This window comes from Lagenorhynchus albirostris, chromosome 16 (genome assembly GCF_949774975.1).
Source record: "Lagenorhynchus albirostris chromosome 16, mLagAlb1.1, whole genome shotgun sequence".
Lineage (NCBI taxonomy): Eukaryota > Metazoa > Chordata > Mammalia > Artiodactyla > Delphinidae > Lagenorhynchus > Lagenorhynchus albirostris.
Window position 1 is genome coordinate 53,231,081 of NC_083110.1, and position 26,612 is coordinate 53,257,692.

At 48.1% G+C, this 26,612-nt stretch overlaps 1 protein-coding gene across 1 annotated transcript in view; it reads right to left on the reverse strand.

Moving 5' to 3' along the window:
* Positions 1 to 26,570, reverse strand: part of TLL2 (tolloid like 2) — a 127,674-nt gene extending 101,104 nt beyond the window's left edge. The window contains exon 1 of the mRNA XM_060125707.1: positions 26,163 to 26,570. Coding sequence (XP_059981690.1) covers positions 26,163 to 26,352 — 190 coding nt within the window. The 5' untranslated portion in view covers positions 26,353 to 26,570. The remainder of the gene's footprint in view (positions 1 to 26,162) is intronic.
* Between the last annotated feature and the right edge of the window lie 42 nt (positions 26,571 to 26,612).

Here is a 26,612-nt window from a genome sequence, read left to right on the forward strand (position 1 = left end):
ATACAGACAGGAAACGACAGGAGAAAGCCAGGTCTAGATGCCTTGACTCATCATCAAAGAAGGCTGCTCTGTGACCAAGCGTTCTCATTTTCCCTTTAACGCTCAGAGGTTTTGGTACCCCAGCCGATGCACGCAGTGGGATTCAGGATGAGTGACAAGTGAGGCTCTCTTCTGTAAAGTGGGGTAAGGATCACCATGACCAGGGCATCCTCCAGTATTTTTAATAGAATCTTATAATAGAATCATACAGAATCTTATATGGAAGCACCCCTTGCTAAGTCTCTGGTGTCCCTGCACACATCAGTTTGCAAACCAGAGTGTGACAGAGGTCAGGGCAAGGGAGCATAGGGCTGCTCTTCAGCAACTGCTTCCTAAGTCAGAGGGCTGCTGAGAATTCTACTCTTCTTGCACTGTCTCCAGGGCTTGCTCAGCCCACCTTGGTCTCCATCTGCTTTCCAGCACTTCAATGCCCAGCACTCAGGCGTCCTCTTGACCTCAAAAGGCAGTAGCCCCAGGCTGATTCCCATGCAAGGAATTCTTCCTGAAGGCACTTCCTGCCTGCAACTTTTGTGTTGTTCACCTGTGGAGGCAGGTTGATTAAAAGCATGTACTTTAGAGCCAGAGAGGTCCTGGGTTCAAATCCCATTATTGCCATTTAATAGCTGCGTGACCTTAGGCAAATCACTTGACTTCTCTGAGCCTTCTCCCCAACATCAGGCTTCAAACCAGAGTAACTGGCACCCCAGAACAGAGGTCCAGAATCAGGATGCCATCTCCAGTCCTACCCTTACCCCGTTCCATAGACATGAGCATGTTGTGCAGAGAGGCTGAGTGACTTGTTCACAATCACTTACCAAGTAATTTGGCAAAGGCGAGACTCAAGTCCAAGACAATTCTCATTATGCTCTGGTCTAACCTAGCAGAGTAGAATCTGTCCACATACAACTGGGAGCCAGGGGTGAAAACCCCAACACCAAAGGGGCTTTGGATATTCTAAATAAGCCTGAGGCAACAGTGGGGAGTCGCCACCCCAGACTCCTACCACAATGTGCTCTTCCTAACATAGTTGCTTCAAGGATCTCAAGAGTGATCAGGAGTCAGCTTGGAGGCAGGTGGTGTCACTCTGGGATTCCCCGGAGGTCACAACTCCATGTCAACACAATATCTACTATGGCTCTATGGCTTGTCTTCCAGGAAAAAGGCACAATAAAGAGCAGACTGAGGAAGGAAGGCAGGAAGGAAGCATTTATTGAGCCAAGCACACAGGAAGGGCTCTGTTTGCAGCCTAAGAGATGGCATGGATGCCACCAGAGCCTCCGGCCAGGCTCACATCCCGAGAGACAGGCTCCACCTGCACTGCAGGGACTTTGAGGGCTACATCCATGGAGTTACAGAGAGAGTGCATTTCTGAAACAGCCTCCCCTCTCAGCTAGAGAAAGCCTTTGTCTCCTGTTTTTTTCCAAGATAGTTCTTGCCAGCCTCTCCTGAGTGTCCTGGAGGGTTGTTCCAGAAGGGTCACAGGACATTCTACCCCTCCTGAGCCATCCTGAGTCATGAGGCCACACTCTCGAAAACAGCCATTCTACTCCAACTTCTCCTATGTGATCTCATCACAACCGAAGTTAATTAACTTCTATCTGTGCAGTTCCATGAAGGCAAGGACTGTGTCTGCCTGCCCCATAGGTCCATTCTCAGTGCAGTCGGGGTGCAGGAAATATCTGTGGAATGAATGCCTTGCGGAAGCTTCAGAGAACTGTCTTCTGCCCTGAGTCTCTCCACCCTAAGATGGAATCTGAGACCCAGCAGAGCTTCTAGACCCTTCTTTAAAGGTTATTTACACCTGAAATAGAAGGAAGTGCACATTCTCCTGTAGGGATGGTCACTGTGTCTCAGTCCAACAGGCCGAGGCCATGTCAGGAAATGAGGACAGGCCATTAGCTCTTAACCCCATGGGAGATAGTCACCAGGCCACTCTCAAGACTAGAAAAAAGTATTATGCACAAAAATCAGGTTGAATAACTGCCCTGGTTGGGAAGCCACCATAAAACCAGAACCCAAGGTACCACTAGAAGGTCTGTTAATGTAGGCAAAGATTTTTGCCAACTTTTTTGGCTACAGTATCCCTGTAATGCCCAGAACAATGTCTGGCATTGAGAATATGCTCAGGAAATATTTATCGATAAATTAATGAAAGGAAATGAAAATTACTAGAAATTAATTCTATTTATGTGAGTTCAATCCCCAAAGCCACCTGCCTGGGAAGTAACCATGTCTCCTTCTTTTGAGATGACGGGAATGTCTGAAAACATTAAACTGGTGAGTTTTCAATACAGAGTGAGTCTTGTTTCCTGCATCCATCCTGCCACTGTGGCCCCAGTGAGGGAATAAGGGTGAAAGCTACTTCAGGGAAGGAGCTGGATATGACACAGGGGAGTCCCCATCAGACAGAAGGGGGAGTAGGAGGAAGCCCTCCACGTCAGAGGACAGGAGCGGAATGTGTGGTGGGAGGGAGCCTGGGCACATAAGGCTCTTAGCCAACTCCCCGAGGCATAGCCCAGCGAGGCTCAAGTCTGGGAGAAGCTGCCCATCCACCACACACAGGGGCAATGGGACAGCATGAGTAGAGGGGAGTGTCCAGAGACGTGGGCCCAGGGTGCTCCCAAATCTGGCCCCCAGAACCTGGTGTCTGGGGCTCTGGGTGCTCCCACGTGCCTAGGGAGGATGCAGAGGTGCCGAGAGGGCCAGTGGACCAGCAGAGTCCGGAGGTCAGGGTGAAAAGCCACAGAGGAGGATTTATAGGCAGAGCCAAAGGGTCAAGAGTACAGGCTTCACCAACAGAGACCACATGTCAGGCTGAAATGCTAGAGCTGAGCAGATATTCCTCAGTATTTTATTTTATTTTAATTAATTTAAATTTAAACTGCCACATGTGGCTAAGTGCTATAAGTATACAATGTAAATAATATAAAAGAAAATTTTATATAAAGTACAGCAATATAATATAAATAATATAAAATAAAATAATAAATTCTGTTTAAAATAGCAGCAAAGAGCATCAAATATCTGGGAAAAACCTTGACACGAAAAGCAGTGCTATGTTGACATTGTAAAATTCTACTAAAAGCTATAAGAAGTGACAGGAAAGGAAAGACATACTGTCTTTCTTATAGCTTTCTTATAGCTTTTCTAAAAGCTATAAGAAGTGACAGGAAAGGAAAGACATCTCTGAAATGTTCTTTCCAAATTAATGCATAGGTTTAATACATTTTAATCAAAACCTCAACAATTTTTTTATTATTGACAAAATGATATTAAACTTCGTCTGCATAATTAGGTGATAACAGTCAAGAAAAAGAGTACCAAAGGAAGGCTGGTCTCGTCTGACATCAAAATATGTTATAAAGCTTCAACCACCCTGCAACATGGGATAGTCTGGAAGCAATCCCTAGTCTATATAAGAAAGTTCATTTATGACAAAAGAGGTCTCACAAATTTGTGGAAAGAGCGGGACTAAGCAATGAATTACGTTGAGACAACGGGTTAGCTCTTTGAGGAAAAATCAAGTTGGCTTTGAACCTCATACTATACACCAAAATAAATCAAAAATTTAAAAATTAAATCGTTATGGCTACCAGGGGGTAAGGAGGGGAGGGATAAACTGGGAGATTGGGATTGACATATACACACTACTATATATAAATAGATAACTAATAAGGACCTACTGTATAGCACAGGGAACTCTACTCAGTACTCTGTAATGGGCTATATAGGAAAAGAATCTTAAAAAGAGTGGATATATGTATATGTATAATTGGTTCACTTTGCTGTATAGTAGAAACTAACACAACATTGTAAATCAGCTATACTCCAATAAAAATTAATTAATAAAAAAACCATAGTCTAACTAAAAAAATAAATAAATAAAAATTAAAATTAAATTGACGTATTGGTTGAACAGTACTTAGGATCAAATGAGCCAAGTCTATACATTCAAAACACAGAGCTACTGAATTGTTACCAAAACGCAAAACATGTCAGCCTCCTAAGAGAAGACTCTCGAAGGAAGGACTCCTATCACCCGGGTAACTTTCTTCTTCTACCACCACCGACCCTTGGCTACTCAAAGTGTAATCTCTAGACGGGCAGCATTGACCTCATCTTGAAGCCTGATAGAAACACCCACTCCCAGGGCCCACCCCAGAGCTGCTGAATCGGAAGCTGCATGTTAACAAGATCCCCAGGCAGGACGTGTGCACAGAGAAAGTCTGAGAAGCACTGACTCAAGGCACCAGGGGCTTTGCCTCCAGCAACCACGCCCCCGTGGTCCCAGGCTCCTCTGCACCTCTCTATGCCTGTCATGGCTGCCACAAAGAGGTCAAGCAGGGTAATTCTTCACAGAAATGTAGATCTTGAATGGATAGGCCATAGGAAAGATCTAAAAGGCACACCAGTGGAAATGCCATCTGCTCCAGTGTTGGCTGACCCCACTGGACCTCCAACCTGCAATTCAGGGAGCTGTCACCTGGTGGCAGTGTTTTGTTATGAAGCTCTGCATAGTGACTATTTCAGGAATAGATTATGAGCTACAATAGGAAAATTGCTTTTTGGAAATCAAAAACAGAAACCTTTAAAGTAGTCAAATAAAATTTTAAAGCTATTATATAATAAATTTTAAAATATAAAAGGAGACATTTTAAAGAAATACTTTCGAATGATATATAATCAAAGATGTGCAGATATTTAACAATTGCCTGGGTGAGGAAAGAGCCTTAATTTGTAGCGTCTGCTCATTTCTCTGGTGTAAATACTCCCACCGAGGCTGACTTCAAGATCACAAAACATGGAGATGGAGAACATGTGTACACTCGGCTCTCACAAGCAGGTAACAGCCAGCTCTAGCACACTACTGTAATAACAATAAATATCTGTAAAGTCTCTCAGTTTCTAAAGTTATGTCGTGTTCCCCATCTGGTTCCATAAGCCTGATTCTCGAGGCTGCAAAAGATGACCTAATCCTTGCAGGGAAAGGTCCATCACTGCAGCTCCCATCTCAGGGTCTCCACAGCACAGCATCTTGCCCAAAGCAAAGAGCCGAAGCAAACAGCACCCTGTCCCAGGTATTAGGATAAATGCCTTCTATATCATTAACCTCAAAGGAAGGCCCAGAGAGGAGGTAGGAATTGGCCAAGGTTGTGTAGGCAGGATGAGGTTTCATGGGTGTTCTAAGTCAAAAAAGGCCTCCCAGATTCCCAAATCACAGTCCTCCTCCACCAAGCCAACTTTTCCCAAAGTTTCAAATTCTAAGAAGTTAATAAGAAATGCTATTGTAACTGAGCAGGACCCTATGAGGCCTTCCCAGAACAGACCTCCACCCATGTCCTCCACCCACCTTTTCTCTGTAGAAGAACTTTAGTCAAAGAAAAATTTAATCAGAGAAGTGAGAAAATGCAGAAAGAAAGGAAAACAGTCAAGTAAGACAAAATAATAATACTTTAGCCATTAAACAAAGTCAAGGACCTTTAGTTCTTCCTCAAGGACTACAGATACTATTCTGAGCCGTGTCCTTTGAGCTGCTTTGCAGATACTGAAACCCCCCACCAGGTGGAAGAAGTTAACTGTATGCTGTCCACAAGCATGCAGACCCCAGACCCGTTGGAAACAGGAGGTTGATGATGCTGACTCCCAATTACCTCACCATCAACCCATCAGAAGAATGCCCACGAGCTGATCACGCCCTGCTCCTTGAACATTATAAGATTCCTCACTACCCCCTTCAGGGTGGGACACACAATCTTGAGTGCATGAGCCCCCTGTGGCCTCCTTTGCCTGGCAAAGCAATAAAGCTTTTTTTAAAAATTTATTTTTATTGAAGTATAGTTGAATTACTATGTTGCGTTAATTACTGCTGTACAGCAAAGTGACTCAGTATGCTATATATACATTCTTTTTCATATTCTTTTCCATTATGGTTTATGACAGGATATTGAATATAGTTCCCTGTGCTATACAGTAGGACCTTGTTGTTTACCCATTCTATATATACCAGTTTACATCTGCTCATCCCAAACTCCCAATCCAATCCTCTCCCACTCCCTTCCCCCTTGGCAACCACCAGTCTATTCTCTATGTCCCTGATTCTGTTTCTGTTTCATACATAGGTTCATTTTTTGGGGCCACTTGGCACAGCTTGTGGGATCTTAGTTCCCTGACCAGGGATCAAACCCGGGCCCCCAGCAGTGAACTGCTTTTCTTTACTGCAGTACTTCTCAGAGCCTTTACAATCCTAACAAACATCACAACTCTCCAAGAGAAAGAGAATGCAGCATTTGCCAATGTGGTTGCCCTGGAATTTCTTTTCACTGAATCTTCCGTCCTAAGGAACACCTTTTAGAGACTGCTGCAATGCTCAGCAATCTTCTTAGGACTAGAAGGGGCCCTACTGATCATTGGGTCCAACCCACCATGTGATGCCTGAGTGGCCTCTTCTCACACCCCTCCATTGACAGGGAGCTCACGCCCTTCCAACACATCCCCCTTTATCTTGAAACAGCTCTCTCTGTTGCTTCCAAATCTGGTGTTTTAATTCTTCTCTCAGGACCAAGGCACTGAAAAGGAAGGGACTGATACTTCTCGAGCACCAGCCACATGCTAGGCTCTCCACACTCTTCTAACCCTCAAGACAGCAACTCTGTGCAACAAGCATCATTATGCTCTTTTTTTCCGATGAGGAAAGTACGCTCAGAGAGATTAGGCAACTTGCTCTAGGCCACCTCTCAATTCTAACTCCCAACTGCCATGCGTCTTTGCCTTGAAGTAACCCCTGCTGCTCAGGCAGGGAGGGAAGCGTGGATAGGAAGAGGGACTAACTCAGCCTTGGGGGTGGGATCAGGGAAGGCCTTGCAGAGGGGGTGATACTTGAGTAGGAAGGTGACATGTGAGCAGAAGTATGGCAAGTGGATAACAAGAAAAAGGGCATGCTGGTCAAAGAGACAGCATGTGCAAAGGCCCTGAGGGGAGAAACAGTGAGGCACTGTCAGGCAGGAGCAGAAGGGACCCGGTGAGGGGCCCTGGCTGAAGTGGGGGCCCAGTCACGTGGACTGTCAACGATAGTGAGGCAGGAGGTGAGGCTGCAGGAACCGAGAGGCTGGGCAGGGGCAAAAGGAAGTCTCAGACACGGGGAACAAAATTCCAGGGTTATTAGAGCACCCAAGATGGAGCCGGGCACAAGGAGTCCCTCACTCGGGTGCAGCACTTCACAGTTTGTATCCCCTCCACGCACACGTTTTTCCCCACCCCACCCCACCCCAGCATCCTGCTCAGGGACTGGCAAGGACCTTCAGTTCTGGGACCTTCCGTTTTCGTAAATGAGCCAGTGAGTGAATGAGCGTTCCTCACCAAAGTCCTAGGGGGCAAGGCAAACACCGTCAGCCCCATTTCATGGGGGAAAGCCAGGCTCAGGGAAGTTCACGACCAGCCTGTTAACTTACAACTGTGAGAAGGGGGTGGGGCTTGAGGGCAGACCTCTTGGCTCTAAACTTGGAGCCCAGTTCACTGCCTCACAGAGGACCCCGTTTCTAGAACTGGGATTCAAGGTGGGGCCTGATCTCATGGTCAGCGGTAAGAGCTCTGTTCCCAGATGAGCTGCTGGCCTGTCCAAGACCAGACAGTCCATTGCGGGTGACTGGAGGGGACAGAGGACAGGAGGGGTTGGCCAGAGGGTCTTTCACAACCCTCCCCCCAACGCCCCCTGAGATCCAGAGAGGCTCGAGCGGGGATTCTGGGGATATTAAGTGGCCCCTGGCTTGGGGCCTGCAGAGCTGGAAAGTCTGTGAGCCTGGGAGAAGCCCAGCCAGTCAGAGGGAGACCCCTTCAACTCTACTGTCACCTTCTGTTACCAGCCACACCCTCCCCAAGACTGCTTCCTGGCACCCAGAGAACGGGAGGCCCAGGAAGGGCTGCCACGGCTGGAGGATAACTGTCCCCCTCACCCCCTGCAGCCTTCCAGTCCATCCCAGCCACAGGCCTTGCCCTACCCCAGGGCTCACTCCAAAACCAACAGAGTCCTGGATTTATCCTGCAGGGGTGACCTCCAGCAGGTGCTAACCTGGCCTCATCTCACCTCGCCTCCACCAACCAGGCCGGTCCCTGATTTTCATTTCTACACTACAGACTGCCCTTGCAGGTTTATTTTTCAATTAGTTTCCCACTTATGGGCCTAATCATAAATGTTCCACAGTAGAGCTGCAACTTGGGACACGAAGGGCCAGAGTTAAAGCAGTATGGAATCACAGGCATGGCCTACACTGGGAAGAGGGCACTTGATGCTGCATGTGACACTGGGTGGACCACTTTTCCCTTTGGTGTCATTTTTTTCACCCATACACTGAGAAAGCTGAACCAGCTCAGGGATTCTCAAGGCGGGGATTCTCAAGGCGAGGCCACAGACCACTTTGTTAGAAGTGTCTAAGGAGTGTTGATACACAGATCCCAGGCCCCATCCACATCTGCGGAATCAGACTCTCCAGGGACAGGGCCCAGGAATATGCATGTTAAGTTCATATCCCGCCCACCCCCACAGGTGACTCACGGTCACTGAAGTTCGGAGACCAATGGAGGTGATGTCTCGAGGTCCCTCTAGCTCTGATGATTGGTTTATACAATGTCTATTAGAGAAGCGTAAGGCATCCACCCAGGGATTGCCATTCGTCCATCCCAATAACAAGCTGCTCAAGAAGGACCTTGCTAATGTTCCAGAAGATGGTCACCTAGAGAGAAGCTGAGATTACCGGAGGAACTAAATCCGGAGGCTTCGAACCATTGGAATTCCTCTCAGGAAACAGGGAGGGGCCAGAGGCAGGGAGCGTTACAGGGAAATCCTACCCAGAGACACATTTAGTTCACTTCAAGTTTCCAGCAGAGGGATTTAACAGGTTTAAAGCAGTTTTCTGTGAATCTTTGTCAAGGGAGTGTATGTACAAACAAACAGGGAGGGGTTTTTTTTAGTGAAAAGTTAATCGGCTTAAAGTGTGCAACTAAATAAGCAAAGCTTACATTAAAGTGACCCACAGAGAAAGGACCCCATGGAAAGAAAGTTCTAGGAAATACAATATGGCCTCTATGTTCTTTTGTAGTTCTATGCTATAAATATTCATGGGGCGGTGTTAATGGGGTCCACAGCTCTATGCAACCACAATAGTTTTTTTGTTTATTCTCAGGACCATGAACTTTGAAACCATGAACCTAAATTTCAGGACTCTGCATTCAGGCGTGTTTGCAGAGCAGGAGGCGAGAGGCGCAGGCTTGAGGAGGACAGAGGAGAGGAAACAGGGTGAGATGTGAATCATGCCTCCTGGATCTTTTGGTTGAGATTAAAGAGGAGAATCTGTTTAGTATGGGAGACCTCCGTCTCCAGGGTCTTCTGCTGCTCCAGCCTGGGGAAATGGCCTTCACAGGCATGGAGGGCTTAGTTACTCGAGCATATGGCAGAGAGGGGTGGGGAGCTGGAAATAGTTTAATTGGATCAAACAGACTTTTTGCAAGTTCTACACTGAAGACTTTAAAAAAAAAAAACCCAAACTAGTTTGAATCATGGCATTTCTAAGATGGAGAGAGTTTAAACGTCACCTAAGCCATGTCCTTGCTTTAAACGTAAGGAAACTAAGGTCCAGGAAGGTTAATTGACTTGCTCAAAGTATCACATCTAGAAGCCACATCTGCTGACTCGAAACCAGTGATGGCAACTATGAGACAAACATGTACCCCTCTTAGCCCCTCTGTCCCAGAGCAAATATCCTTCATTGATCACAGCCTTCCTGTCCACCGAACCTGGACACAGCCTCCAAATCTATCTCAACACAGTCTACAGAGGGCCAGCACAAATGGATAGAAATGGCAGATGAATTGAGACCTACTTGCCATCTATGCCCTAAACCATGCTGGCAATGTCCATAAGCCATTGGCCATTTGTTCCAGCTAGGAGTTTTCTATTCAAAGCCACTTAAAGTCTGAACTCAGGGGTCTGAGCGTGCACTCCAGAAAAGTAGCAGGACCTGAAAGTCCATAGGACTTTCCATGTTAAAAGTCAATCCTGAAAGATGCTCAGGATTGTTGCATCAATCCTGAAAAGATGCTCAGTATGGCTAATTATTAGAGAAATGCACATTAAAATCACAATGAGGTATTACCCCACACAGGTCAGAATGGCTATCATCAAAAAGTCTACAAATAACAAATGTTTGAGAAGATGTGGAGAAAAGGGAACCCTTGTATACTGCTGGTGGGAATGTAAATTGGTGCAGCCACTATGGAAAACAGTATGGAGGTTCCTTAAAAAACCAAAAATAGAGCTACCATATGACCCAGCAATTCTATTTCTGGTGGAAATGAAAACACTAATTCAAAAAGATACATGCAGCACAATGTTTGTAGCAGCACTATTTACAATAGCTAAGATATGGAAGCAACCCAAGTCCCTATCAACAGATGACTGGATTAAGAAGATATTCACACATATATATATATATATGTATATATATATGTATGTATATAATATTACTCAACCATAAAAAAGAATGAAACACTGTCATTAGCAGCAATGTGGATAGACCTAGAGAATATTATGCTTAGTGAAATAAGTCAGACAGAGAAAGACAAATACTATATGATATCACTTAATATGTGAAATCTAAAAAATAGTACAAACAAATGTATGTACAAAACACAAACAGACTTACAGATGTAGAAAACAAACTTGTGGTTACCAAAGGGGAGAGGAAGGGGGAGGAACAAATTAAGGGTATGGGATTAAAAGATACAAACTACTATATATAAATAGATAGGCAACAAGGATATACTGTATAGAATAGGGAATTATACCCATTATCTTGTAATAACCTATAATGAATATAATCTGCAAAAAAACCTGTGAATCACTTTGCTGAAAATAACACAATATTGTAGATCAACTATACTTCAATATAATTTTTTTAATTGAAGTATTGAAAAATTAAATTGAAAAATTGAAAAAAATTTCAATTAAAATAAAAATTTTACAGGTCAATCAGTACCTAGGAGAGCACCACACACAGATGGGTACCAAAGAGCAACTGGTCTCTGAAAGCTGATTCCATCTCAAGAGAACACCTAGTCCTGCCTTCTACCTTGGCGGGCATCATCCTACTTTACAGAGGAGCCAAGAGGCCACCTTGCTCAAGGCAGACATCACCTCCTGTCTCGCCTCTTCATCTACAGTACAATAAGGTTGCACCAATGCATTTCAGAGCCATGCGACGGCTTGGCTTTCCAAGCAGGACTCACTTGGCTTAAGAAATACCTGCTCAGCTAATTCCCCAGAAAAAAAGATTCTCTACCAGACTAGCATGAGCAGGTAGGCCATATTTGCAAGGCCAGGTAAGTTTTACACCTCCAAATATATTTCATCTCACATACCCATCCCACTCAATTGGTGATGTTTTCTCTAAGTGCCGTGCGGTGACTTCTTGGACCCTCAGGAAAAGGAGCTGTGATCAATTAGCCATGTCTGACACTGGCCTGGGGAGGGAGTGGCACTGGAGGTGCCACACATGGGCCATTTACAAATGTATGTTGTAAAAATACTAAAATAGTTCCATCCATGGGAAAGAATATCTGCAGCAAGGCCTGAGCTATGATTCAAGTTATTCTTTTTATACTTACTTTCCACCCTCTCTGCCCTGCTCTGTGCCCAGGAAGGCGGATCCTGTGGACTGCTTCCTCCACGTCTCACTGCTCTCTGGCTTCTGCTTGCATTCAACCAGGAGGAGATCCTGGCAGATCAGAGGGAAGAGGGCAGAGAGCTGCAGGCATTTCTTCCCTGCTTTCTCCCTGCTTTGGTGCTGTATCCAAACTACTATATATAAAATATATCAGATAGGCAACAAGGATATACTATATAGCATAGGGAATTATACCCATTGTCTTATATACGGTCTTATGTACTGTCTTACCTATACTGGAATATAACCTGCAAAAAAACCCTGAATCATTATGTAGTACACCTGAAACTAACACAATACTGAAAATCAACTATACTTCAAGTGACTCAGCCCCCTCCCCTCCTGCACAGCTCCAGCTCCTGTAACACGGCTCCCTTCCCGTTTCTTCAGCCACAGGGGAGACTTGTTAGTCTCTGGGTGCCTCACACCCTTCTTTGCATCCTAACCCTGTCTCTGTAAGTAGTCCCTTCATGAAGGTCTCTTCATTTGAAACATCTGGGGTAAAGTCTGGTTCCTGCTGGCACCTGGCTTGTACTGCTGTTCTAAGAAAATCCTCCCATTATTTCCCCAGCTAAATGGGTAGATGGCATTCTGACTGGTAAACTGAATGGCTACTTTGGCCTAAGATAACACTTTTCACTGCTTAATTCCAGCAGCATATGACTTACTGCTGTCTCACACCTCCTATGTTCCCATAGCCTAAGCTCACATGGCTTCCACTCAGTAACGGAGAAAAGGGAGCAGTTTAGGTTCTAAAAGCCAGAAGCTTCCTAGGCTCTAATTTTGCATCTTATGTGCCTGATTCCAAGGCCAGGTATATCTCATAAGCTCTAATACCTCCACTGTGGAATGATCTCTTGTGGAGCATTAAGTTACCAGTGCAATTAAGCAGGACTCATTCTGAAGACAAAGGCCCATGGAGACCCTAAGTAGTGCAGAGAGTGGAAAGATACACTAGGTGGAGAGTAAAGGAGACCCGGGGTCCACCTCCAGGCATGCCGGGAGCTATCCATGTGAACTTGGACACATTACTGCCCTTTCAGGCCCTCAGGGTTCTCATAGGAAACATGAAAAACAGTACAAATAATTCCAAGGGTAACTTCCAGCTCTAACATTCTAAAAGATTTTACTCTAAAATCTTACCTTGTGTATCTAGTTAACATTCAATAATGGTCATGAGCCTATCATCACTTTGACTAAATTTTCTTCATAAAGTTCCAGCAAGTAGTCTACTGTGGCAGACTTATTGGCCACCAATACCTTTCCTCCCTTCTTCCCTAACAACAGAAACTATGAAGTTCAGTTCCAGACCTTCCAGAAGAAATATTTCCCAGAATCCCATGTAGCTATCTGAGATCATGTGATTAACTTCCAGCCAACGAGATGAAAGCAGATGGCAGATGGCATCTCCTGGGAACCTCTCACATTCTTAGTTCTTTTTCTTTTCCATGCCTTCCATGTCCAGACCGTGTTCGTGATGGTTTGAGCTCTGGCTACCATCGTGGACCATGAGGACAAGGGCCTCAGCCCAGGGAGAGTGGAGGGGCAGGCTGGAAGGAGACTGGACCCTAGAGGACTTCCTGGACCTGGCCATAGACTGTGGACCTCCAGACTTTGATGTGAGAAGGAAAGAAACTTCTGGCTTGTTTAGGCAGTGTTCCAGCTATCAATATATTGCCTATCAGCTCTATCAGCCTATCACCCTTCTTTGTCATGCTTTGTGACACCAGCTGGACCCCGGAAACATTTCCCCTTTGTCAGCTGGCACATTAGATTTTGTCAGTAGAGGGCACTAGAGGGACTGCAAGAGGAAGGGAATTCTCTTCCTGCTTCCGGGCCTCATCTTTCTTGCTCCTGGAGAGTGTAGCCACCAGCAGTGTTTGGGAAACCCACTGGCACCCAACTTTCAGAGTTTTGCCCAGACTCCAGTGGGCAATTCCCCACTTGTCAGCCGCTTCCTGTAGCATCTCAACAAACTTCTCCAACTGTCAGTGGGTCACAGCCACATCCTCTCCTATGAAGTTACAGCCGGGGAGGGGAGTGTGTGGGGTGACCTCTTCCAAATGTATTCCTTCCCTAGTAGCTGCTCCCTATATCCACTATTCCTGTTTTCTTTAAAGTTCTCTCTACCTCCTTTTGCTAGTTAATAATCCTTTATATTAAATTTTTGAATTATTTCTGAAATTACTGATGTGGTTTCAGTCTCCCAACTGGACCCTGACGGCCACAGCCAATTAACACGGGTTCATTACTAGCAATTTAACCTGATCTTAACTGATAGAGCCATGCAATCCTCGCCACGGAACAAGTGAGTGATATGGTACAGGATAAACTTTCTGCTTTTTAAAACTCTTCTCTCCAAAAATTATTTGTGACAAACGTGTCAGATAAAAGGTTGAAGTCCTAATCTCTAACAGTTCCTACAAAATGTTTAAAAAATGACCACCCAATTAAAAAATGAACATAAGCAGAAAGAAAAAGGGTCCATAAATAAGAAGGAAAAAAAGCCCATAAATAGGAAATTCACACAGCAAAATAAATACAAATGGTTAAAATATATTTAAAGATTTTTGTTTTATGTGGCCATTTTTAAAGTCTTTATTGAATTTGTTACAATATTGCTTCTGTTTTGTTTTTTGGCCTTGAGGCATGTGGGATCTTAGCTCTCCGACCAGGGATCGAACCCACACCCCCTACATTGGAAGGTGAAGTCTTAACCACTGGACCACCAGGGAAGTCCCCAAAATATATTTTTGAAGGTTCAAAATTATTTGAAAAAGAAATACAATTACAATATAAATGCAAATTAAAGAAACTGTAAATTATTTTTCTCTTATGAAACCAACAAAGATTTTAAAAACTAGAATACAAAAACGTTAATCTTAATGAGAGTGCAAAGGAGTAAAAAAAAAATTTGAAGGGCAATTTGAAAAAAAGAATCAGAAGCCCTAAAAGCATCTATACTTTTGACCCAGCAAGTCTATGGGTAGAATTTTTTCTAAGAAAATAATTTAAAACATACACAAAAATCTAGCAATAAGGATGACTCCAGCATGATTGTTTATAATAGCAAAAGAAATGATTGGGGGAAAAAATCTTTATGTCCAACAATAGAGAACTGATTAAATTAAATTACATCTATACCGAACAACTTAAATTGTTGCCGTACAAGTACATGTATTACATAAGCATCTTTATTATCGTGGAAGGAGGTTCATGGTACTAAGTGAAAGTGAAATACAAGCAGGTTCAAAACTATATGTGTAGCATTTTTTTTAAATTACAACCATGCATGAAAAAATTTTGGAAGAATATACAACAAAGTGTTAACAACGGTTACTCCTCGGCCATGGAATTGCTGGAAATTTTTACTCTTGCTTGCTCTCTATATTTTCTAAATGTTCTCCAGCGGATGTATATTAGCTGTATAATTAAGAAAACTGCTTTATGTTAAAAAAAAACAATAATCTCCCTTTCCGGCCCATCTCAAGGGCACCCCAATGCTTGCCGAGCATCTCTGGATGAACTCATTTATGTTTCACTAGACTCTGAGGCAGAGCTCAGCTTGGGACCTCGCCTACACACAAAGCCATGATCTCTCCCCCATTTTCCCTTCCTTTCCATTCCTGAGGCCCAAGTCTGAACTTCACGCTCCCAAGCCTAGAACCCCTGGTGGTCCTCCTATTTCCCGCTTCTACAGATCCTAAACATCATTTGTCTTCATCATAATGGTCGTCTGCTCAAAAACCATCAATAGCTCCCCCTTTCTTAAGGGGCATGATTTAAATGTCTCAGCTTGACATTCACCGTTCCAAGCTTCTTTCAATCTTGCCACTACTATTCTGCAAAGTAAATCAGGTACTCCCACAGCTCCAGACATATCCAAAGCATTCCTGCTGCCTTGCCTTAACTCACGATGTTTATTCTACCTGAAATGCCTTCCCCTGCGTCCCAGTTTCTCCAAATCCTTTCCATCCTTCCAGGCCAAACTCAGGGCTCACCACCCCCCCCTACCAGGAAGCCTTCCTTGACTGTCTTACAGTGATTGATCCCTTTTCCAAATCCCTATAGCATCTCATCTGCTCAGTTTTTCATTTGGCAAATATTGGTTGAGCACCCACCATGTGCCAGGCACTGTGCTGGTGACTGGGAAGCCAAATGAGTCTAATTTCTACCCCTTGAAGTTCACTGTCGGATATGGAGACAGACATTGAGCAAATAAATAGTCACTCCAATACCCAGTTACGGACTGTAAAACGTGCAGGGAAACAAAGGTGATGAGAGATTTAAAAGAAGGGACCTGATTGAGAGCAGGCCTGAGAAGGCCTGGGGGGGAAAGGATATGTAAACTGAGGGTCCTAAGTGGGTCTAATTTTGCAAACATGATCAAACGTGCATTTCAAAAAGATCATGCTGCCTGCAACATGGAAAACAGATTTTGGGCGGCAAGGGGGAAGCAGGGAGACGGGTTCAGGTACCATCGCAGTAGCCTACGTGGGCGCCGGTGGGATTTAGACCAAACAGTGGCAGCAAAGATGGAGAGAAGTGGATGGGCTTAAATTTGGAAACAGAATCAGCAGGACTTGGGTTGGACTACATGAGAAGGGGAGGGAGAGACCCGTATCCAGGATGGTACCGGGTTTCTGGTTGAAGCACCTGGCATCACGACAAGGTGCCACCTGGCACATGCCACCATGAGGCCCAGACCTTAGCGAACCACAGCCGACTCTGAGCCCAGCGGGAGAGGATGGCGAACCAGTGCCGGCTCAGCGGGAAGGAAAACTGACCCAGGGATGCGAAAAAGAGTTAGGGCGGAAGGTGGCCTGCTCCTGTGGGAAACTGGCTCACACAGGACTCACATCAACTCAAGGCCAGTAACCCCGGTGGGAGGAAGGGCAGGAGGCTCGGTGCAAATTGCAGGATGAGCCGGGAGATAAGTGGCCCAGCTGGTGGAGCGGGTGAAGACTCGGGGCTGAACATCAACACTCAAGTGCTCATGCAGGCGAGCTTGAGAATATTTATTGGTAATCGACAGACGTGGTTAGAGGATGGTGTGATCACAGATAGGTCTGTAACCAATCAGCAGGAAAGTTCGGTTCCTGTTGCCATGTCTGCATCCGGGCAGAACCGTATTATGAGCGGGCTAAGAGGATACCCTGAGAAACCTGCTTCTATGCATTTGGTTTATCTGTTATCCGCTCCCTGCTTCATGGATGAGAGCAAGCGAGCTGTGGAGCAATAAATTATCACTTGCTGAACACTCTGTATCCCAAGAGAACTCGCTGCAGAGGGAGAGATAAGCCGACACAGGCCACTGAGAAATTGTCACTTATAGGGAAATTCTTAAATGGGGAACAATAACAGGCGTAATCATAATAGCAAGGAGAATAGCTAAAAATTAGTGACCGCTTGCTAAACACTTCTTGTTCACTGCCTCATTCAATCTGCAAACAAACCTAGTTCATGGGTATTCATATCATTCCCATTTTCTAAATGAAGAAACTGAGGCTCAGAGAGGTTAAGAAACTTAGTCAAAACCACACAGGCAGTGAGGACAGAGGCAGGCTTCAAGTCACGGGCTGCCTGATGCCACAAGTAGTCTCTTAAACAGGATGTTTCACTGCTCTGCTCTGTTACCCAGGCTGCCACTCACCCAAGGCTTCCTTAGGAAACATGGGCCATCGAGGCCCTCTCCCTCTGGGCTGGGGAGAGTGGCTGGACCCATCGTCCTCAACTGACCTGACACCCAGGCACTGCCCCGGGCCGTGTGGGAAAGGGATGGGGGAACAGAGAGGGAGAAAGTTGCATTTCAACACCTTGTATGATTCATTTATTCTTCCCTATGCTTTGAGACTAAGAGTACTCTAAAGGCCAGAACTGTCTCATCCTTGTTGGGTTCCTAGCTAAGGACAGAGAAAACAGTGGGGAGAAGGTGGTGGGCTATGGTGCTCTGTGGAACAAGTGTACAATTATGACCTTCAGACTGAGCAGCAGGGAGATGCTTGTTGACTGGGGGGTCAGGGGTCCAGGAGAGGAGAAGCCGTTCTGGGGCTGGAGAGGCGGTGTGCTTCAAGGGGAGAATAGGGGTTTGAGGTGTTTGTCCCACTGCTTACAAGTTCAGTGTCCTATGCAGGCCCTAGCCCAGCCTCTCCCCTGGACAAGCACCCAGACCTCGTCCTGCAATGCCCACAAGATCATAAGATCTCAGAGCTTCTACCGTGAGTGCCCGGATCACCTCCTGGCTATCTGAGAGACCAATGGAGAGAACAGAAGGAAAGGAGCTTCATAAACAATGCTAAGGCAGTGCTGTAACCACTGTGAGAGGTTAATATCATTGTCCTTCCTCTTGAAAAACATGGTGAAGGGTGAGAAGGCAAAGGTTTGGGGACCAATCAAGTTACAGCCTCTATTCGGATTGCCTGACTATCTATGGTAGAAGGATGTGCATTGCCATCAAATGCAACGTGGGCCCAAATCCTGCTTGTACCTCGGCTATTTGGACCCTGGAGGAATACTGCTGGAAAGAGGAGTGGCTGGGAGGAACCACTGGCTGAATAGAGGCTCAGACTCAACACCATTCACACATCTCCAGTCAGGGGCTGGCTTCTCGGGTGGGGCCTGGACATCTGGTTGGCTTGCAGTGCGTGGAAGCCCCAGCCTAACACCAAAGAAGCCAGTGAGTGCCACGGCAGATTTGTTTTTAGAGCAAGGTCTCTGGATATAGAGGAACTATTGCCATCAGCATCGCTTGGAAGCATAAAACTCTGAAATCATCTGCTCCAGTTGTTCAGGTACTTGGTTTCCTGCTCTTGGAAACCTTGTTGGATTTCTGTGGGATGATAATAATAAAAACAACAATATTTACTGAATGTTTACCGTGTTCCAGGCACTAAGTGCTCGGTCTATGTTAACTCATGCAACCTTTATAATCACCCTCTGCGGTAGACACTGGTATCCACATTTTATGGGCGAGAAGACTGAGATCCAGAAAGCTCAAGAGGCTGGCTCAGGGCCTCACAGCCAAGCAGTGGCAGAGCTAGGATCTGCAGCCCGGCAATTCGCCTCCAGAGTCAGCTCACTCCTCAGCGCTCTCAGAGGAACGGAAAGTGATGCTGTTCGTGTAATGCAATTTAATGCGCGCGACAGGTTCTTGGGAGGCCACAAAACGACAGCAGTATTTCACATTTATTGAGCGCTTCTATTTGCTCAGCACAGTATCAACAACAGCCTGTGAACTAGGAGTATCTCTTGACTGCATGATGGACATGAGGAAACTGAGACTTTAAAGGCTGCGGGACTCGCTCAAGGTCTCACGGCCAGTAAGTGACAGAGCTGAGAAAGAAAATCCAAGTCAGTCTGACTCCAAAGTTTGGGTACCGAACCAAGAGGCCAGCGAGGACCTAGGCGTTCAAACAATCATGGCCCCTGGGCCGGGGAGAGCCCTGAGAGAAGCAGCGGTCAGGGAAGGTCCAGAGCTGATGGGAGGCGCTGCTGGCCTGTCTGCACTCGGCTTCCATCAGGAGTATCTTCCCGCTGAGGAGGCCACGCCCAGGAGCTCCCGGGGACAGGGCTGAGGTCTGATTGGCACTTAGCTCTTCAGCACCCACGGCCTGGCAGGCGCCCTGCAGACCAGGGGCTGTCGTCATGGCTCCGCCTCTCCTCTCACTGGGCTAGATGGAGGAGTAAAGGGCACTTCCCCACACACACACACACCACCCCCAGAAGAGGGTGCAAGACACTGACCGCTGCACGGCTGGGCAGGAGAAAGATGGAAAAACGGGGTCCACTGACATCAGAGTTGCGGACCCACTTGGAGGCTTTTCTGTCTCCGGTGTAGAGCTCTGCCTACAGAGACAGCGTCAGAGGTCAAAAGAGGACCCATGTCGGGCAGAGGGTCTAGGCCCGAGGGTGTGTCTCCAGATGCAAAATGGGAACCGTCCCAGCTGCTTGCCTACTCGGGGGCTGGGGTGAAGGTCAACAGGCCGGTGTTCTTACTATCGTTCAGCTCTAGGAACATCCTTGCCCAAAAGGGGCTGACGCGTTCCCCTTCTGACCTCCCCTCCCCCAGATGCTGCACCCCCTGCACCCCCCAGCATAAGTCATGGTCCTGGCTGGGACCTCCGGGCTCTGTTGGGCACCTGAAGGCCACACGTTCTCTGCCTACTCGGTCAGCCGAATCCTCAGTGTGGGCAGCCTGTGTCTCTCAGCCGACAGTTCCTCAGGAGCCAAGACGGTGCGTTTCCTCCCCCAGCCTCTGCCCCGGCCCCTACTCATCATCACTGACTTTTTCCTTTTTAATCTTTATTGGGCTATAACTCACATACCAAAAAAATTCACCCTTCACTTACTTTTGAGACCCTGTTTACCAATAATTATCAGGTCTGAATTTACGAATCCCTAACTGAATACACTACATGAAATCACTTGTTCACTTATCACAAAAATTCAAATCCCTCTGGAGCATTTCAACAAGAGTTCAAGAAGTACTGGTGAGCAGCTGCTCTGTGCTCTAGTAATGTACATACCCATCACTGAACTCTTGCCTCGTCCAGAAAATGTGACGAGCACGTGACAAACATTCTATCATTTGACCCTTGCCATGACACTGAGAAGTGAATATTAGTACTTCTCAAGGGAGGGAACTGAGGCTCAGAGAGGTTAAGTAACTTTCTCAAGGTCACAAAGCCTTGCATGGGCAACAGATTTTGGATCCAGGTCTGTCAAGTGTCAAAGCCCAAGCTCTTCACCACCTCGTGCCCTGCCCCTGGGCACTTCAGGGGTGAAAAATTGGAGACAGAGGTGGACTAGATGCGCCTCCTGCCTGGAGAAGTGGGAAAGATGAACATTTCATCTCCATACAGCCCTGAAATATTTTGACTCCATCAAATCAGCACCTGCCCGAATCAGCAAGGACACCATGACAAGTAGGGATAAAAATAAAGTTGTAAAACTGCCAGCCGCCCTCACCTGGGTGTGGCCGCTGGGGAGAGACAAGGTGCCAGGGAGATGGCAGCTGCTCCCGCTCTGGGGACAGGCTGTGCCAGGGAGACAGCCTTCCAGGAGGTACCATGGAAGCCTCACATCTGTACAGAAGAATCCAGGGCACCTGCCCCTGCCATGAAGGATGGAAACTCTGGAGGAGCTCTGCCCAGGACCACATCCCCCAGCTCCACCCAGAGCGCTCTCAGGAGGGCTGCTGCCCACTGGGATGGCTCTGCTTCCCTTCCAGGCTGACAGTGAGCTTGGAGGTTCCTTCAGCCATGGACCCAACCCACACAGGTCCAGAATCATCATTCCCTCATTCAGCAAATATTGACAAGTACCTATGACGTGTCGCTGGGCACTGGGATTACAGCAGTGATCAAAGCAGACAACAATCCCTGACCTCACACAGTTTGACATTCCAGCCTCGTATCAGTAATGTGAGGGCTGCTGGCAGGAGCTGCCCAGAGAGTGCTGTCCTAGAGGGCTCTGGTGACCCCCCCAAATAAGGAGCTGATTGGTAAGGTCACTGTCTCTGGGAGAGAATGACAAGATGGAGTGGGGCCCCAAATTCCAGGCAGAAGTCAGGTCTAAAAGTGAGAGGAAGGACTACAGACTTGCTCGTGAGGAAAGAGCTAGTTCCCAGGCTAGCACCCTCACCCTGGCTCCTGAGCCATTAGCCGTCAGGGACTGCCGACTGTATTTATTGATGAAGTAATATATATGTTTATCATATGTGAAGGCCCTGGCATTTATCAAGCCACCAGCTGAAAAGTAAAGCTGCTGTCAGCCAGTTCCCTTGGGTTTAATAAACCCAAAAGGCTACAGAGCACTTTACAGTTTACAAGGTTATTTGCATATCGTTTGAGCCTCAGGTAGACAATGTTGGTGACCTGGTTCCCACATCCTCAGCTCAACTCTGGGCAGTTCCATGCATCCCCTGCATGGCTCCCCACTTTTCTGCTTGAGAAATTTTTCGGAATCCATAGAGCTCAAAGCGCCTGCCCACACAGGTGCAGGGAAGTTCATGCCTCAAGGAATGGTCATATTCTCCCAAACTGGCTGCAACAATAGCCCCCATTCCACATGCTCTTTTAACAATGTGACTTTGACATGCCTCTGGTGGAGAGATGGGCTATGTTCCCTCCCCTGAATCTGGGAGAACTTGTGACTGTGGTGAGAGTGATGATACGTAGCTTCTGAGGCAAGGTCATAAAAGGCAATACAGCTGCCATCTGGTTCCCTTGGGATGTGTACACTTAGAATCTAGCTGCCATGCTGTGAGGAAGCCTAATCAGCCCGCATGGAGGGCACACAGAGAGGCTACCTGTAGGTTCTGGCTAAGAGTCCAACTGAGGCCCCAGGCAACAGCCATCCTCAACTGCCAGGTATGAGAGAACAAGAGAGCCTCCAGATGATTCCAGCCCCCAGCCTGCAAGTCTTCACAGCAGAGGCTCAGACACTGGGGAGCAGAGGTAGGACCACTTCTGCTGTGCCTTTTCCAAACTCCTGATCTACAGACCCACCAACATAGTAAAATGGTGGCTGTTCTATACCACAGAGTTTGGGTAGTTTTTTACACAGGAATAGAAACTGGAAAAGGGAGCAAACAATGAAGGACAGCAGCCTTTGGATAAATGCTCCAGCCTCCTATTCCCTGGGCACATAATTACGAGAGGCTTTATGGAAGGGCCGGGTGGGGACATGGCCCCATCAACTAAAGCAGCTACCTCAATTCCACTCCCTTCATTGGATTTCCTCTTTCCCTGTCATACGAGCCCTGCTCCCTCACCCTGTTCCTTGGGGTCACCTCCTAAACAATTTATCTACACACAAGTCCTGTCTAAGACTCTGCTCTCTCAGGAGTACAACTAGCCTTATGTCTATCCTAAAAGGCAAGCAGTTTTGTTCCCACCCCCATTTTGCAGATGAGGAGACTGAGGCATGGAGACGTGGAGGACCTGCTCAAGGCCATACAAAGAGTAAGAGGCAGGGGCAGGACGAGAATCCAGGCCTCTGGCTCTGAACGCAGCTAAAGAATTATGGGTGAGGGCAAGCAACCTGGAGAAGCCCTCAGAAGCTTTGCAAAAGTTGTTCTCAGGGCCGTGGTGGTTGGAAGGACGTCTTGTAATTTACTGTCAGTTGAACTCTTGACCTCACTTACAGTATCAGATGAAAAACAAACAGCAGAGCAGCGACCACCAGACAGAGACCACACCCAGGAAGTCCCACGCATTTACCAGCCCCAGGCCAGGAGGGCTTCCCAGGCCCACTCCCACTCCACAATCATCTGATTTTAAAAGGTCCCTTTTTACAGCATCAAATAGATTGTTTGCTAGTAAATTTAAATTTTACACCTTAAAACTTACTTCAAAGGTCAGCATGAAGATGTTCTTTCACAAGTTTCTAGGAAATCTGTTCATAAAGTACCTAACTATATGTCAGGTACTGTCCTAAGCACATTAATCTGTTGGGAATCATCCTCATTTACAAATGAGGAAACTAAGGCATGGAGAAATTCAGTGACTTGCCCAAGGTCACACACAGTTTGTAAATGACACAGTAAATAGTAAAATGTGTAAATGGTAAAACTGTAAATGACAGAACACTGACCCATTTGCTCAGCCTCTGAGATCCTGAGCTGGAAGCAAAGGTCATAGAACCATAGAACACTGAGAAGGAAGGGGCCAGGGGCACAAACTCAAGTGCCCACAAGGAGTGAAGAGGGCGCAGGGCAAGATGGCGGATGTGGACTAAGGGAGCCAGCTCCCTGGACCTGTCAGTTTGCCACCCTAACTAGTCCAACAGTTTCACTCTATGGATGACGAATTAAGGGCCAGAGAGGAGGGGCTTGCCAGGGAACACAGCTCCTGAGAGGCCAGGAACAGACACCCCAGACTCTCTGTCTGTACTCTGCATCCACAGTAGAATGGAGACACACCCCGCCCCCACCCCAGCACAAGAAGGGGCAGGTGGGAGGTGTTTTAGGTTCAAAGCCCTGAGGCAGGTCCTAGGCAGAGGACTTCTGGCTAGAGGAGTCAAGGAGTTAGCATGGGACTGGGATAGGAGGAAAGGCTGCCCCTTAAGGTTTGGTTTGAATATGGAACCAGGAAAGACAGTGTTCCCCGCAAGCCGAGAGGCACTTTCTTACACTGAGTCTCCAGTCCTTGGTAACTGCTTATTGTCCTTCCAGGAGGCAGTTCCCTTGCTCAGGTAATTTCCAAAAGCATGAGTAGACTAATGTGACATTTCCCCTAGGTCTCCCTTGCCATCGCCCTCTTCTGGTCACTCTTAGCATCAGCATGGATGAAGGAGAGGTCAAGGGGTTGGGAATATGGAGGATGGCTGCGGAGGATGAATGGAGCTGGCTGAAACCATACAGCTACTTTCCGGCCCTGCTGCCCATCCTGTCCAGTCTGTGAAGAGTCACAGAGCACGCATGCCCTGGTTATCTAGCATTTTCTCCAAAATCACTGGAGAAAACTGAGGCCCCAACAGGCAAACCTGCTTTAGTGTTATTCCACAAGGCTGAGACCAGGAGCTGGAGAGCCCTCACAGACGGACCTATGCCTCTTTCACCGGGATTCTCAGGCCCTAGATCAGCACCCAGCATCACAGAGGTGCTCGATACATTCCCGAACACACTGATTGCTGCCTCAGCCCAGGCCCCAGCTGCCCACACTGCCTCCCAGAGGCCCAGTTCACATCCAGTAAAGTCCAGGACCTGACAGGTGCAGGTGATGGCTGATCACTTTGCCCTCATCCCAGTTTTGCAGCCCCAGTGCCCCTCATTTCAGGCAAGGGCACCATTCAGTGCTCCAGAGACTCTTCAACCTGGTCAGGACGGAGGTCCCATGAGGAACTGAGATACCTTAGTCAGGGCATACTACCTGCTGATCCTCTCTCAAATTAGCCAGGAATCAACTCTGCCCTCCTGCCTAACTCAGAAGCCCCACAAGGTACAGTAATAGATGGCTATACTGGAGGAATCTTCCTGCAGCATAAGCCCAGGACCCTCAAACCTGGTATGATCCTCAACCTTCACAAGATTCTCAAGTCTCACACTCTCCTAGGTCCTCTGACCTCCCAGTAACCTGGTCTCCCCCAGACTTCACCCAGTTCTGACCTGCCCAACCCCCAGCCTAGACCACACTCGCTGCAGTAACAACACAAATAATTACAGTGTCATCACAATTATTCCATTTGCAGAGAATTTCTCCATAGGTTATCTGAGTCCTCCTACAATTACTGTCCCCAATTCAGATGAGGAAACTGAGGCTACTAGAGCTTTCCAGGGAGTGAGGGAACGGGGCCACACTGGCTCATGCACGGCACTTCCCTCATCAACCAGGAGAAAAGCACCCTGCCCTTCTGCAGATGGAGGCTGCGAGCTTCCCTTGGTCCGCTCATCTCTGCGGCCCACCGAGTGAAGCGGCCGGACCCTGCCTAGAGATAAACACCAGGACCGGCGGCCCCTGGCCACCGGCCAGGAGCCGCTCGGCGGGCTTCTGAGACCGTCCGCTCTCGGGGGCGTGAGTATCCCTCTGTCCCAGCTGGGAACTGTCCCATACCCATCGGCTTTCTTTGGAACATGCGCTTGGGCCCTTCTGGGGCTGACGCCTCAACTATTCCGGCTCGGAAGCTGCTCCCCTTGGGACACACAAGCCAGTTGGTGGTTAGTGGGAAGCGGGAGCTGCAGTGCCTGGGCCGCGAGGTGCGCCAGAAAGACCCCCGCGTCCCGGGGCGCGGCTTCCTGGCGGGATTAGAGCACCTGACGGCGTCCATCTCCGCCGGCCCAGGGAGACCCCCAGGCGCGACCACACTGAGGGGGCTACAGGGAAGTTTGCGGCAACTTGAGTCATACACATTCCCCCTCGGCTACCTCTTTCTTTTTGCCTGCTGTGAAGCTTTTCGCTTTTTATACTCTCTTCCCAAGAGTAACCACAAGATCTTGGGAAACTTTGCGTTAAACTTACAAATGCCATGAAATCGGAGCCAGCAACACCGTGTGAGCCTGAGAACGCCGCGCCCAGCCCGGCTCCCGCTCCTCTACTCCAGCCCAGCGCGACCGACGGTGGCCCGTGTTGACCACCTGGCTGTCAGGCGACTCCGGCGCCCGCCCCAGTCCTTGGGCGCCCTCTCGGCCTCGGGCACCCGCCCTTATTCGCTTTGGGAACGCTCCCGCGGCCGCCACCCTGTGCGCGCCGCAAACCAGGGGCCGGGACGTCCCAGTCGGAGTGTTATTTAAGCAGCCCCTCTGGGACATTGTTTTCCCGGGGAGCTCGAGGGATCTCGGGGGGGGGGTTGGGGTGGGGAGGGGAGGGGAGACCCGCCCCACGGACGGCTGAGCTGGCTTGCCCACCACCTCATTTGCATTTCAAAGACAAACTTCTGCCGGACATCCCCGGCGGCGGCGGCGGCACCTACCGGCTTTGCACGGGTCATGGTAATGCTCCAGCTGCTGCTCCGCGCTCTCCTCGCCTTCCAGCACCGAGTAGTCCCAGGTGGCGTCCGAGCGCTCCCCGAGCCCCCAGGCGTCGCGGGGCAGCGGCAGCAGCAGTAGCAGGAGAGGCAGCAGCAGTGGCACAAGGGCCCCGGGCGCAGTCACCCGGGGCATGATTGCGAGGTGCCGGCGAAGACCGAGGGAGTTGGGAGCACCGAAATCTGGGCCCTAGCGGGGGACGGTGTACAGGGTTGGCTCGGCGGCGACCCGGGAGAGGCGATTACGCGTGGCTGCCCGGCATGGCTCCGGTGTGGAACCAGCAGAGTGCGGCGTCCCGGTCCGCGTCGGCGCGCCCAGGCAGCAGCAGCCGCTCAGAGCTACTTGCCCGGCTGCCGAGGCTGAGGCGGCTGCGACCGTGGTAGTGGCGGCGGTGG